This window comes from Toxorhynchites rutilus, chromosome 3 (genome assembly GCF_029784135.1).
Source record: "Toxorhynchites rutilus septentrionalis strain SRP chromosome 3, ASM2978413v1, whole genome shotgun sequence".
Taxonomy (NCBI): Eukaryota; Metazoa; Arthropoda; class Insecta; order Diptera; family Culicidae; genus Toxorhynchites; species Toxorhynchites rutilus.
In genome coordinates this window covers 222,255,910-222,272,051 of record NC_073746.1, presented here as the reverse complement: position 1 = coordinate 222,272,051, position 16,142 = coordinate 222,255,910, and the positions used below count along the sequence as shown (strand labels likewise).

The window sequence follows — 16,142 nt, the reverse complement described above, 5'->3', positions numbered from 1 at the left end:
CAAGTTCCCTGATGGAACAATCACGCTTGGCATACGTGCAACCCGCGGACCTCCACTTACTCCACTGCTTAGGACCATCATGTAGAGACTTTTTGTTGTAATAAACTTCTAGGCGAGTAGCAAACTTGTCATCACTTTTAGTGTACATTTTCACAAATTTGTAATATGTCAAACATTACAAAAATTAACTCAATATTGGAGTTTAAAAGACGGGTGAGTAATGTCAGAGATATAACTGGAGAGACTACACCTAGGGCTATCCATTCAAATAACTTGCCGAATAAAATTACATTAAAGCTTCTAAAAACATTATTTCCAAACTCATAATCCACGATCCAAGTAAACGAAGTCCGATTGAGCTGATATTTTGCATATGGTAGTTTTTATTGGGAATCTACATTTTTAAGAAAGTTTGAAAATTCGAGATGACGATTCTCATTGTTTTTTGTCGTTATAGGAAAACATTTTAGGTCGTAAATCGAAAACGTACCTTAATTGAAGAGGGCCGTTGTAGCGAAACGCCATATAAAAAGCAGCCCTCGCTTACGTATGGGTGTATACTATTCAACATCTTTCGTTTAACGACAACACAAAATCCAAAATCGATTTTTGTTTCCTGTATTATAGTGATTTTCTGCACTTTTGGCTGGTTTGTTGCTTTACTTCCATTTTTGGAAGAATGTCGGAAGTGAGAATTGAATTCGTGACCTTTAGCGTGAGATTGCATCCAGAAAACGATTGTGTTGGTGGTTATTATAGCAATTGCACTCGGACGAATTTTCACCTTCTGTTGTCAATCGAAGAACACAGCTCTCACTTCTGGAAAATTCTTTTTTTCCATCCGGCTTGCGATGTGTTGTATTTGGACGCCACTTTTTAACATTGTTTCGGGCACAAATTCGTGGAAATTTAATGATCGACGGGAAGGTCCACCACCAAGAAGTTCAAAAACACTCCTATATTCACACAAGCTCTTCCCCGGCATACAAAAAATCAGTTTACTTTTTATTATCTCGGATATTAGCTTAGAATCTATCGAACCGTTGCATTGACTAGTATTGAAATAGTTCTTAAATGAAAGGTTTGGTTGCCCTGGAAAGCGCCAAAGGGTTCATTCTTGTTCTCAAGGGAACAAACTGGCCATATGTCGAAATTTGTATCCTTGCACTCTTCTAGAAAAAAGGCAATTTTGCATCAATATCATCACTGTGTGTTGGATCGATTACATGAAAGTGATGGGTGATGGTGGTCCACTGGATGGCAGGAAAAACTAGTTGGCTGCTACTTCTGCTATCCGCTGTTGACAATGTTGTACGGTGGCCTCAGTGTTATCGTTCCGGAAATCAGCTACAAAATTTATTCGGTTTCACTGGCGGTAGAATCATTTAAAGGGTGGACTTATGATGCAATGTTTGGCTTCTCTTCATGCTTCCAGTGTATTGCGAATGAAACGTACGGTGGACAGCTACGTATGCTTTCGCGGTAGGATTGATGTAAGGTACACCGGTCCAAGTTGAAATTCGGAGTAAGTTAAAACGGAAATCATAACTTTTACTAGGAACGATGTATTCACTTGATAAAAAAATATATAGTAAACATTATCTTTCACCCACCTTATGACAGCCACTAATAGCATATTGGACTGCTTTAACGCAATGCGCGCCTTTGTTTACTTTTCCTTGTTCTGTGAAATCAAAACAAACATTTTTGCGCGCTGACTCAATCGGTCAAAAAAAACTGATTTTTTCAAAAATCCACAATCCAGAATCGCGCGTCAGGTAATCAAATAGGGATAATCTAGTGTAGTGGTTTTGAAAACTAAACCGGAAAATCTTTTTCCGCGTAGCTCTGAGCACTTAAACTTACCCCATGTTTTTTTCAACCCTGGGGTGAGTTGAAACCAGTGAAAATCGACTATAATTGATGCAGATGCCGGGCGTCATTTGTCGGTGATTGCTGTATGAATGAATGATGAGAAATAAGAATCGTTCATATTTAGTTCCTTAATATGTTCTACATTATTTATGAATACACAGACATGACACAAGTAAAATTTGTTAATTTTGCAACTAGAGGTCGTCCAAATATTACGTAATGCAATTTTTTTAATACTATTTTAGACTCCCTCTTCTCTACATAACATGTAACAAATGGTCATTTGCATATACGTGTTTAAATTTAGTTGGATTTATTTCTAAATAAGTTTCCACAAGTCATCCCCTTCTCCCTTTCTTGAGGGCGTTACGTAATATTTGAATGATCCCATTAACCTCATTAGTAGTCGTTTTGAGTGGCTCTACTCTGATATGAAAGCTTTCAAAATAGTATTCTTGATGTTATTGTTTCGTATATTAATTTCTAGTATGTAGTGTTTATTTTGCGTGTATCAGACTACTCCCCCCCTCCATCTCACGTGTACCAAAACCCTTTTTTTCCAAATGTTTATATCTTAATGTTTCATAAATCAGTTGTAGATAGTTCGAGAAACAAAACCGCACATTTAACTCATGATAGTTCCGTGTTCCAACTTACCCCGCTGTACGGACAAGTTGAAATATTGTATATGAAAACTAAACATTTTCAAAACTGATATTTTTCGAAACATTCAGTTTGTATCCTTATTTTTTATCGAAAGTCATCTGTTATACCTTGTATATGCTGCAAACAGATTCCAATTTAGTGATTTAGTGATTTTCTAAGATAACTTTCAATTTGAACTTCGAAAAAATCGTTTCAACTTGCCCCGGTGTACCTTATTTAAATTGTATTCCGCTGTTACTCTAGTTGTCTGTTTTGGTCGGTATAATTTATGGAACAAAAATTGGACCAATTGAAACGTGGAGTTTAGCGCGTTTGTTTCACGGTGGAAACGAAATGAGTTGTATGCAAGGTTATATGTACTTCATTTCGTTTTCATCGTGAAGTGCGGTTCGTGATCAGACCCATATTTCCAATCAATTGATTCAAACATCTTTGCGATCTATTAAAAAATGGTCGAGTTATAAGCGTTCGGAATTTTTCATAATTTCCTAAATGTTCAGTGTTTAGAATTTCATTTTATTTATATGGGGAGTTAGACGTGTCCTACGTCAAAAATGTTTGCATGTTTTCTACCGTTTATCGTCGCGATTTGCAGTCACTTCCTTCTAATAAGTTGAAAATCGTGCTCGTTTTTAGCTTGATGCACGGATGTAAACGACACTTCCAACTTGTTTGCGACATCTCGAATAGGTTTCGCTTGAAAACAATATAGGGTAAATGATCTTGGTTTGTCCAGTCGAAAATATGATCATGGTTTGCCCACTTTTTTGAATGCTCTAATTCAGCGCTCCTGTGTCAAATAAGGCCTTCGAATGTTTCGAAACATATAAATGAAATTGCCTTTTACATGATTTATAGTAGTTTGATAGTATATTTTTACGAAATCACACGTTTTAAAGGATTATAAAATACACCTTCTATTTGTGTCAATGCGCGCCTCATTCGAGCTAACTTTTAATCGATCACCAGATGATTATTTGGCACGTATTCAGACCTTTTCTGGATTACAACACTTATAAATATTGTATATACATGCTTGCTCACCATTTGTATCGGATTTACATAGCTAAACTATGAAATTAACGCATTTTGATGAACTCAATTCTGATCATGAGTTGTCCAATTCAATAATGTTGTATAATGATTTCTATGGCAACCGCTTGGCGCGCTGCAGTTTGTTTATGTTTGTTTATGGTGTGCTTCGCGCATTGCAGAAGTATGGTTTTTCTGTGTTGATTGTGTTGAGGTGAACACTTCTAAAATGCCCAAGAAAAGGCAATATTCTGAAGAAAGCCTAAATTATGAATGAATCAATATGATGACAGTAAACTCAAGCAATGATAAATGCAACATCTAATTGTGAATTCGAATATTTTCATTCAAAAATGGAGATTTCTAAAACCGGACAAACCATGATCATTTTTTTGGGCAAACCATGATCAGAGGTGGTCAAACCATGATCATAATTCTTCTTTAAGGAAAATCGTTAAAAAACATAAAAATTTGAATAATTTCAACACCTTTTTGTAGCATTAGCAACTAGAGACTTGGGGCTTTTCAACAAACCCAAACTCGTATCGATTATGTGTGATTTTCATGAAGAAAAATCGATTTGCATTTACTAGTTGCGTAAAAACACCCCAAATTGGACAAACCAAGATCATTTACCCTACCCCGATTATCCGCGAAGTAGTCGGACAAGGTCATCGCGTATAACGAAAATCGTGGATAACGCAATAAAGGGCTAAAATTGAGGTGCAAACACGAAAAAAAATATTTTAGCATGGGAACTGTGTTTCATCAATACAGAAATTATTAAACTATCCATCTGTAAGGTCGTGTGATTATGTGAAAGCCATGACCAAAACAAAAGAGGGACACTCTACTGCTCACTGACAAATTTCGGGAAGGTTTGTAGAATTACTACGGCACTCGCTTTCGCGGATAATCGAGGTTGTACTGTATTGTCATTTTTTTTGTCATCGTCACGGCTTCCGGCTTTCGATTTCCTCCCGAACCGGTCTTGCAGGCTATTGAAAACGTCCCCCGAACACTTGATTACGATGATAACAGTGGATTTGCCCATTTTTAACGATTTCGTGTGAGAAGTTGGGATTTCCGTAAAGTACAAGTCAAATTTTGGTGTGTTGTGCAATTTTGATAACTGAAGAGAAAATATCAAAATCAAAACTGGAACATCAGATGCACGCACACACCTACAAAATGAGGGATGTTCAGGTTTTTTTTAAAATTAAGATTAAAACACATGCGTCAAATTGAGGTCGACCAAATATTGATAGTTACATTCTAATATTTTTTTTTCTTTTTTTGCAGGTTTTCTTTCCTGACGTTGAACGCTGTGAATGGTTAAACAGGGTATGTTCCACATGTAATCATTAGAAGCGTTATCTATTTATCAACGCGTGTTCTATTTATTCGGCAGATTTTAAAACAAGTATGGCCCAACGCTAATTTCTTTGCGAAGAATCTTATTAAGGAATCAATCGAGCCAAACATCCAACAAGCTATGGCCGGATACAAACTCAACGGATTCAAATTCGACCGCATGATTCTGGGAACTATCGTAGGAAAATATATTACTTAATTTAATGTACGCATAAACTACAATCTACATATTTTTTTAGCCACCACGAATAGGCGGAGTCAAAGTGTACGACAAGAATGTCTCACGCAACGAAATCATCATGGATCTGGACCTGTTCTACGCTGGTGATTGTGACATTAGCTTCTCTGTGAGTGGTCTACGGGGTGGAATCAAGGATTTTCAAATCCACGGAACGGTACGGGTGATAATGAAACCCCTCATCGCCCAGATGCCGCTCGTTGGTGGCCTGCAAATATTTTTCCTAAACAACCCAAACATCGATTTTAACTTGGTGGGCGTGGTGGACTTACTTGATATGCCCGGGCTAAGCGATATCTTGAGGAAAATAATTGTGGAACAGGTTGCCGCCATTATGGTGTTACCGAACAAGTTGCCAATCGTTCTGAATGATGCAGTCCCGGCGCTTCTGCTGAAAATGCCAGAACCAGAGGTAGGTTACGGGGTTCTAGTTTATAGTTGTGACATTCGTTTCGGGATGTTCGTGAAGTTTTCAAGAGAATTCTATAAAGAAAATGCCTTTTCGTTCGTAGGGAGTGCTACGAATCCATGTCGTTGAGGCCAAAGATTTAATGAAGAAAGATATAAGCGTGTTGGGCAAAGGCAAATCAGATCCGTATGCAATCATATCCGTTGGAGCGCAACAATTCCGCACACAGACAATCGATAACAATGTGAATCCTAAATGGGATTATTGGTGCGAGGTGAGTAAACGATCGAGTGTGGAGAAATGTAACATTCAACAAATAGTGTTTTCCCCCCAAATACCCAACCCACAAATACATTGCATTTGAGGTACTTTCGCAATAGAATAATATACACAAACACAAATGCCGCAAGTGTTTGGATTAAATGCGCTACTAGATGTTAACACGAGTTATCCAATTCACAGGAGAATAAGTTCTCGAAAACATTGGCGTGTTTATTTGTTTGCATGCTTAGGATTAAATAGTTGTTTGTGGTTGAGAGCAGTAATTCATAAGTTTCAGCAAATGGTTAAAAAATCAATACACAAACAAAAAACCATTCACAACGATTGACTGGGCAATTTGTTCACGAAATCGTAAACATTACCATGTCACAACATTGTTTCAATCTGTAATATTCGCATAATTTGAATTTGGGCTATTGTGATAAGACGGAGACGGTGGTATGACGGAGAGTGCACTTTATTCTGTTAGAATGACCCTCATGGTTATTCCACAAATTCTATTAACACAATGTGTTGTTATTGAGCATAATAACTATCTAATCAAAGTATGCTTTTTGCACTTCGCAAGCTTAGAATGTTCGGCGACATAATCTATTCAATGCCAGTTCTTGAATCATTGGCAATCATCACTTCACTATACGGTAGAAAAGTTGTTACACATAATTATTCACGTGATCCATAAATTTTGTGCACGTAGGACACATTTGTAGAAATATTATTTAACTATTTTGCTGATGGATAATTTATAATTGGTTCTGAATTCGTTGATAGGACATTAAGGACCGTATCGTTATTTATGGGTACGCCTTAGAGTCTCCGTCTGAAAAAGACTATAGCTTGTTTTGACAGCTGTTTATTTTTCTCCTGTTGTTGACACAGTTAGCGTTCAGTTAGCATTGTTAAAAGATCGTTTTTTCCTAAAAGTGCAATCATGAGAGGGCTAACAGAAGAAAAACGAAAATCCATTGTGACCAGATACTGCTCCGAAACAGGAATATCAATGAGAAAATTGGCGAAGGCGGAAGGAGTAAGCGTCCATGCGGTCCAAAACGCTATCAAGCGATTTGGTATGTATAATACATTGAAGGATCTACCCGGTCGCGGCAGAAAACCTGGGCCATCCAAGCCAAACTTGGATAAAAAGATTTGCAGGCAATTTGAAAGAAAAAAGGAATTATCGATACGGGATTGCGCAAAAAAGTGTGGAACATCAATCGGTATGGTTCAACGTGCCAAAGAACGTAACTCACTGAAGGCATATAGAAAGCAAAAATGTCCCAAACGCAGCCAAATTCAGGCAAGTTCCGTGAAAACCCGTGCCCGTAAGCTTTACGATGGGATTTTAAGCAAACGCGAACTGTGCATCGTCATGGATGATGAAACCTACGTCAAACTGGACTACAAAACTCTTCCTGGGGCACAGTTTTACACTGTAAAGCAAGGAACAGATGTCCCGAACGCGGAGAAGTCAATTTTTTGCGAAAAATTCGGTAAGAAAGTGCTGGTTTGGCAAGCTGTTTGTCAATGTGGCATGAAATCATCTCCTTTCTTCACTCTCGGGAATATGAATGGTGAAATTTACCGGAAAGAATGTCTCCAAAAGCGTGTGTTACCGCTCATCCGAAAGCACACTGGTCCGACACTATTTTGGCCTGATTTGGCATCATGCCACTATGCACGTTTGACCTTGGATTGGTATCGCGAGAATAATGTCGATTTTGTGGAAAAGGAGATGAATCCTTCAAATTGTCCGCAAATAAGACCTATTGAAAAATTTTGGGCTTTGATGAAGGGACGACTGCGGAAGAAGGACAAGGCAGCCGATGACCTTGAGCAGTTCAAAAAGGATTGGATAAATGTGAGCAAACAAGTCGATGAGACGGTTGTCCAGAACCTAATGAGGGACATCAAGAAGCAGGTGCGATCATTGGCGCGAAAATCAGAATCTTGATTATTTTTTACTGTTACTCCTTTCTTTCATTCATAAGATACAATATTTTGACATCAGAACTGAAAAATAAATGCAATATTTGAAATAAAGCTGTGTTTTGAGCGTACCCATAATTAACGATACGGTCCTTACTTTCATCTCTAGTTTATGTGTTCCGGGGTTTAGCTAATTAAACTGCTTTGATATAAATGTAGTTTGTAGTAGTTTGATAAAATTGTAGTTACGTTAAAAATCACAACGAAGCAGAAGTGAAAAACTTGATGGACTGAAGTTTGTGGTCGATTCTTCATCCATGAATGCGGTTGTACCTTGAACCAGTTAACTCTAGGATACATTTGGGATTTCATTCTGGAACGAAGCGCTCTTCAAGGGTCTTGATGAAGGAGAACAAGCTGTCCACCTCACGCCTTGAAAACCCATACCATCACGTTGTCTCCACCGTGCTTGGTCGTTCATTGGATGTGACGCTCTTCGCCCGACTTGCGCCACACTCGAAACCGTCTCTTTCGATTGAAAAGTTCAAATTTGGATTCTTTTGTCCATAGCACCGTTTTCCAGTACTCCAGCGGCTCAATACTGACGAATTTTAGCCGTTTGGCCTTGTTCGCCTTGCTAATAAAAGGTCGTTTCAAAGCCATACTGCTGCTGAACCCATGCACTTCGATGCGATGACGAACAGTCCGATGCGAAACCGAAAGCAGAAGCTCTTCCTGGATCTGGCGGATGGTAACTTTCGGAATTTTCTTCACTTCCCGGATGATCTCATTGTCTGTTCTGGCATCTGTTTTGAGTTTCCTTCCTCTACCTGGGCGATCCTCCACAGATAAATGAGATTTTAAGAATGATTACGATGTGTATACATTTGATTTTAACCAGAAAAAATCAAGAAATGAAAAAAATTACTTCATTTTGCCAATTACTGTAATTTGCGTTTCACATTTCTAACAGCATAATCCTAGTTCATAGAACATTCATTGAAGCGGTGTAGTAAGACATGTGCTCATGTGGATTTATCAATACTCAATCGAATTTTGTTGATTACCGCGAAAAACAAACTTTTTCAAAATTTCAGCTCTATCGGACTTTATTTACCAGTGTCGCATGGACGTCAAAGTTGGAGTTTTTTGAAAACCGTGGAATTACCCAAGGGGGGAGTACATGAAATAGGGATTTTCAAAAAAAATGGATATTATAGATATTTCATGCGATTCTCAGACATTTGCGATTTTTCGGTCAAAAATTGGTATATAAGGATATATGTCATGTATTTCAGTTATCAAGATAGTGTATCCAGTTTACGCAAGTGACGTTATATTTTTTAAACGCATTCATCTGGAGTAAATTTTTTTTATTTTTAAATTTATTAAAAATTATTAATCATTAAATTTTAAATCATTCAAGTGTTTATTTCAATTAGTCAGTTAACATAAATTTACTAAAGTTGACTTTTATTTTGTTCCACAACACTGAGCTGATTTATTAAAGTAAATCTATTAGGAGGTCCAATTTCGAGGAATTTAAATCGAAATTATGCACTTATAGGTTTTTATGGTAACCAATCATTAAAATTGTCCAAAATGCCCTATATATTGATGCCGTTCGCTATGCAATATTTTTTCACTATTTCTTTTTGTCTCATCAACACATGTACCAATTCCTGCTTCTGCTACCATTGTAATTGTAATAATCTCAAAAACATCAAATTACCCAAAAACATTATTTTACTGATTCAACAACACAAACTACCATGACTCCACCAAAACCCCGAGCGATTTATAAATACGATGCGCGAAAAAAGGCGCCCATTCACGCGGAAAACAGTCAGAACTTGCAGATCGTTCTCTATGACAAGGATGATGCCAGTGACGATGAACTGCTGGGAAGGTGAGAATGTTTGCTTCTTTATTTTAGTTTACCGTTAAGTATTTCTTTCACTATAGCCAAGTTTTAAATATGTCAGAAAAAATGTCCTTTAATAGCTATGGAATGTGGTTAATTATTGTTTTCGGTTGGTTTTGGGTTGGCATTGAAATTATAAATACTAAAATGCGTGTTTGCAAAACACGTATACTTTTGAACAATAGTTTTGAACGCTATACCCAGGTAGGAATTAGTTTGTTGTGAACGCTAGAGTAATGAGAAATTTGCTTATTCGGTGAAGCTATGTTTAATGAATCATCATCAAAACATCCATGCATGTTTTGTCACTGTGAACTAACTATATAATGGACAAAAAATAAGCGCAGCTTACAGAAATTTATCTGCAAGGGTACTGTAATTGCAGATACATAATGAAGCAAAGATTATTGAATCTTTCTAAGCCATAAACGTGTAGATCTTCTCGTGAAAACCCAAGTTAGCTTCCAAAACATAAACCTTCCGTTCGCTGAAAATATTTGTTTTTGCAATTACAATGTCCGCATATCATCATTAACGTTGGATCGGCTGTTTCTCATAATCAATCCATATAACTTCTTGGTTTTATAGGCTGAGGTAAACGCAACATTACGTCAGGAAATTGAGTTCAACCTTTGGGACGAGGATCCAGCAGTTCCGGGCGTCCAGAATGACGATTTCCTTGGCAGGTGGTGATGGGCTTGAATTAGTTTTGCTGGCAAAAATACTATCGCATAGTGTGGTTTCTTTCACAAATCATATGTTAACCTTCATGGCCATAATGGATTTGCCTAGATCCAACCTATTAACAAATGTCGATGCAGCATCGGAATGTATACATTTTCAAGACATTCGATTCGAAGCAATTGGAAAACTGATGAGAAAAGTCAGTTGTCTGTATTGGTAATCATATGAGTTTCAGCTGCATTGACAATTCTCCATCGTCATATCAATAGAAAAACTTACAAGTATTATCAAGACATGTTGGGGCATAATTCTCATTGAAATTAAACATAGTGCGTTAGCCTGATTGCATTATACAAATTACAGCCTTAAGCCTCCTGAATCATATTTTTCATCACGCAAGTCTAATGTCACTAATTTTTTTCATGTCAACTGATAACGATTTCGTATAACAAATTTTACGTTATTGAGAAAATAATATAGTAGGGAAGTTTCATAAGCCTTATTTTGCTTTATCCTAATCAACATTAACACAAAGTAGGCTGCAAAATTTGATGGAGCATGGGAAAATCCTGCTTAATTACCAATATAAAACATCGAACTTCCTCAGGATTATAAGACCTTTCGATCGCACGATCGTACTCGCTGTAGACTCTATCCAACGCATCAACACGAATCGTCATTCTGGTTGTCAAAATTATTGATGATTGCATCAACGGAAACACGAACGACGAGCAGTGCCTTGCGTTCCGTCAGACATTAGAATGTCTTCTTTTCTGTTTTGGACATTTGACTCACTACACTATCACTACCAACACAAATCGAATACGCGAAAACGAAATTCAGAGCTATCGAGAATGGTGCGCAAATCGACACAGCTTACACTGACCTCAAGGCTGCATTCGACCGTGTGGATCATCAACTGCTACTAACTAAGATGAAGGGATTAGATGTTTGCTCGAACATCACTGGATGGCTCAGTTCCTACTTGATCAATAGGCCACTTACTGTGAAACTTGGACTATCGCAGTCCTACGCCTTTACAAATTGTTCAGGTGTTCCTCAAGGAAGCAAACTGTGGCCGTTATTATTTTTTATCCTTTTCGACGATGTATGCTTGCTCATCCCACCAGATTGTCGAATTGCATGTGCGGATGATCTTAAGCTCTATTACTATGTCAGATTCCCTGAGGATTGTGAGACACTGCAGCGACCGACTGGAAAGATGGACACTAACTGGAAATTCAAGTTTATGTACTCGATAAGTTTTGGAGGTCTTCAAATATGCGTTTAAAATGAACTAACAAAAAGGCTAGACTAAAATCACCTAGAAGGGTTTGTAATCTTTCTCATTTTTTCATCTCTAAAATAGCTTCCGGCATTCGGAATGACAAATTCGAATTATGTTTTCTAAATCGCGTTGCTGATTCGTCCATGATATGTGGTTGCACTTGCAATCGTTATTAGGCCAGGCGCAAATTGAGACGCGTATAGCGCGAGTAACTTGGCGCGATATAGTGCCTGTTTTTGTGATGCGTATAGTGCCTGTTTTTGTGATGCGAAATGACGCAGCGCTCGTGAGACATGACTCGCGTGACGTTGTTGCCGAACCACAGTTTCTCGTGCTGGTCGTGCCGGTGGTGATGGTTGTGTTTGTGAACAATCATATATCGCCATGAGTCTGACACTGTATGGTTGTGCCGGTTAGTTGGTGGTGGTAGTAAATAAATCTGTCGCGCAACTCTGTGTGAATCAGACATTGTATGCGAGTAGCACGTTGTACACACCAAACTGCGACTCAATATGCGCACCACGTTTATGGCACATATGAGTCATTTTTTTTACATTAATTTTGATTTTATTGATTTTATTCATATTAACTTTTGATATTTACAAAGTTCATACAGGCTAAGTGAGACCTAATGGTTTTCATCTTTGTTATAACGTTTTTTCAATAATTGTCAATTATTTAATTTTGAAATTAATTATGTTTCTAATAAATTGATTGATAAATGTATAAACATTTAGTGATGAGGAATATAAAATTATTAATAAAAAGAAAGCTACCTACTTAATCTAACTTAACCTACTGTACAGAAGCCTTGTTTTTACAGATTTTGGATAATCATATGTTCGGAAGATGAGCACCTCTCTCTGTATTTTTGATTGTAACGGGCAAATTTCACCTCTAGGGTATCCAGGAAAGCTTTCTCGTGTACCTCGCTTGTTCGCGTCCAAGGCGGCAGACTAAGGATCATCTTAAGGATCTTATTTTGTACACGCTGGAGTCTCAGCCTGTGAGTCATGGCACATTCCTTCCATACCGGGACCGCGTATTCTATCGCTGGATAGACTACTTGTTCGTAGACAGCCAACTGATTTTCTAAGTTCAGTTTTGAAGTTCTACATATAAGCGGGTACAAAGACCGGACAAGTATGTTGCATTTTAAAATTATTTTATTAACATGAGACCTGAAGGTCAGTTGTCTGTCTAGCGTGAGTCCTAAGTAAACTACCTCTTCGGACCACTGAATTATCGAGCCGTCAAGCCGAATTCTGCAATCAGCAGCCGGGATAAGTTTTGGCGATTTTGAATGTGGAAACAAAACGGCCTGAGTCTTTGCCACATTGACAACAATTTTCCAACTAAGATAATAACCAGCTAAAGCATCCAGACCTCCCTGTAACCTACGGGTGAGTGCACGTATAACACGACCTTCGTACATGATGGCAGTATCATCCGCGAATTGAGACAAAACACCACCACCTGGAGGAGGTGGGATGTCCGATGTATATATATTGTACAGGATAGGCCCAAGGATGCTTCCTTGAGGCACTCCTGCGGGGATATCGAAGGTTTGAGGAAAAGTGTTATGCAGAGACAACTGGAATGCTCTGTTGGAAGGTAGCTTCGAACGATTTTTATTAGGTACATTGGAAAATTGTGTTGATGCAGTTTGTACGCCAGACCATCATGCCACACATTGTCAAACGCTTTTTCAATGTCCAAGAGCGCCATTGCTGTCGTCTTGGACACCGACTTGTTCCGCTGAATTAAGTTGGTAACTCGCGAGAGTTGATGGATGGTGGACCTTCCTTTGCGGAAACTAAACTGTTCTTCCAGGAAGACGCCATTCTCATCAGCGAAGAATAGAATTCGGCTTTGTATTGATCTTTTGAACAGCTTAGAAAGGGCAGAGAGTAAGCTGATGGGTCGATAACTTTTAGGAACAGAAGGATCTTTCCCCGGCTTAAGGACTGGGATCACTTTTGCTAACTTCCACATTGATGGGAAGTAGCAAAGCTCCAAGCATCTGTTGTATATTTTAGCTACAAAAGCAAAAGAGGTTCGACTCAAGTGCTTGAGCTCGATGTTGAAAGTACTGTCAAAACCAGGGGCCTTCATATTCTTAGATCTAAGAGCAAAACCCATCAGCTCATCCACTGTAACCTTTGCTTCCACTGGAACTAAACTGTCGGAATAATCAATAATGGCGACTCCTTCAGTAACCGAACGTTCATGTGGACTATTAATGTGTCTCCCTAAATTGTGTGACATCACAAACTGTTGCCCCAGCGCGTTCACTTTTTCAATGGGTGTGATTAGAAGATAACTCACACCTGCATCTTCGGACGAGACAAGTGGAGGGATTGGCTTGGACTTTTTCTTTAGGATTTTCGTCATGGACCAAAATGGTTTAGAGTGTGGGGGAATTTGACGAATTTTTTGTTTAAAATCCCTATTTCGAAGATCTTGAATCCTCTCCTGGATTACCCTAGTGAGGCTGTTGGACATGATCTTTTTGTCTCGGTCACCAGTCCTCTGATATTGACGTCGGAAAATGTTTCGCAGACGCATGAGGTGTTTAGTGGTGCTGTCTATTACGAGAGAGGTACTCACCTGATGTTTATGCACCGGGACCGCTCTTAGCGATGTTGATCGCCCGCTGGAGGGATTCTAGCGCCTGGTCAATCTCCTCTGAGGAATCCAAAGGATGTTCAATATCGATATTGTTATCGACGATTCTCTGGAATTCGCTCCAGTTGGCGCGGTGAGCACATATGAGTCGTGTTGGTAGTCTCGTGTTAACTCACGAGCGCTATACGCTTCTCAATTTCCGCATAGCCTTAGTGGGCATCTGTTAATAAAAGAAGGAGGAGATAATCAAATTGTTTTCAAAATAAAATGTTTGTCTTTTGTCGGTGGAGTGTCCGTCTTATCCGACTTGATAAGTATTTTATTTCCGTCAATATTTATGGAGCAAGAATGAAAAAAGTTCAACGCTGATTCGATAAACTGGTAGAGAAGTGATAGTAAAACATTCACGTAACGTAAAATACCGCAAAAAATACTCGATAACAATGGGAACCTCATTTTCTTCAGGCGAAAATTTACATTGAGCTGTTCTTTATAGATTACATTTTTGTTTTTATTTATAATTTTAACAGAAAGCCAGCTAGGTGCACACAATGAGTGTCAAAGGTACTGATACACTGTAATGCAAGTTTGTACATCATTAAAATTTAAAATAAAAATGTAATTTATCAATTATAAAGGGGTGTCCGTCTTTCCTACCCTGTCCGTATTTCCCGACTTTCCACTACATAAAAAAATGAAAAATTCATGACATACTCCAATACTTATTATTAGATGACAGTTCAAATGAGTTTGGCTCGATTCATGATGATTAATCGCCAATTCAGGACTTTTTTAGTATGCACCCTGATTCCATACATAATATTAAGGATATAACAGATGTGTTCAAATTATTTTCCTTCGATTTTCCACTATATCCAAGGGTGTCGCTTTGCCCATGTATGGAAAATAGCAATAAAGAAAGAAACAACTCACCTCGAAGTGTAGTATAGAAATGTGGAAGGGAATTGTTCATTTAAATCTAAATTATTTATATTTATCTAATTAACATTATTGATAAAGATTGACTGTGTCCAAAAAATGCATCGCCAAAAGTGTCAAAAATTAAAAAAAAAACATTGAGTATGGCAGTTTCTGTTTTCAATCAGCTGCCAAAACACACCTCATTAAACTCGAGCGAATTCAGTATCTTTGTCTCCGTATTGCTTTGGGATGTATGCCCTCAACGCATACCATGAGCCTCGAGGTTTTGGCAGGCGTACTCCCACTAAAAGATCGCTTCAATTTATTATCTCTTCGGTTCCTCATCCGGTGTAAGGTTATGAACCCATTGGTGATCGGGAATTTTGAGCAGCTGATCGAGCTAAATTTTCGCTCCGGATTCATGAGTTCATATCATGAATTCATCTCCATGCAGCTTGATCCTTCTTCGTATATTCCCAACCGTGTTTGTTTTCCTGACTACATCAATTCCTCTGTGCATTTTGATCTGTTCATGAAGGAGAAAATCCATGATATTCCAGATTATCTTCTATCGGGGATCGTTCCTACGATCTTCAATGCAAAGTATGGGCATAACAATTGTGATAATATGTACTTTACTGATGGGTCCACTACAAACGAGTCCACAGGATTTGGAGTGTTCAACGAACTTTTTAGCACCTCCCACAGTCTTCAGAATCCTTGCTCAGTGTATTTTGCTGAATTGGCAGCAATACACTGGGCGCTGGACAGCGTCGCCTCACGACCTGTTGAACACAAGATGGTGGAGTTAACAGGTGGCTCGTAACTTACACTATTTAGAAAAGACGTATGAGGAATGGCAAGACGAAAAGTTTGGATTTGTTTATGCTATTAC

At 38.3% G+C, this 16,142-nt stretch overlaps 1 protein-coding gene across 9 annotated transcripts in view; it reads left to right on the top strand.

Moving 5' to 3' along the window:
* LOC129776302 (extended synaptotagmin-2) overlaps positions 1 to 16,142 on the top strand; it is a 41,140-nt gene that overhangs the window by 17,849 nt on the left and 7,149 nt on the right. For 7 of the 9 annotated variants that reach the window (XM_055781870.1, XM_055781865.1, XM_055781864.1 and 4 more), the window contains 5 exons: positions 4,876 to 4,917; positions 4,985 to 5,125; positions 5,187 to 5,597; positions 5,698 to 5,868; positions 10,315 to 10,412. In XM_055781870.1, coding sequence (XP_055637845.1) covers positions 4,876 to 4,917; positions 4,985 to 5,125; positions 5,187 to 5,597; positions 5,698 to 5,868; positions 10,315 to 10,412 — 863 coding nt within the window. Of the gene's footprint in view, positions 1 to 4,875; positions 4,918 to 4,984; positions 5,126 to 5,186; positions 5,598 to 5,697; positions 5,869 to 9,625; positions 9,712 to 10,314; positions 10,413 to 16,142 lie in introns of all 9 variants that reach the window. The other 2 variants (XM_055781868.1, XM_055781869.1) reach the window with 2 other exon arrangements.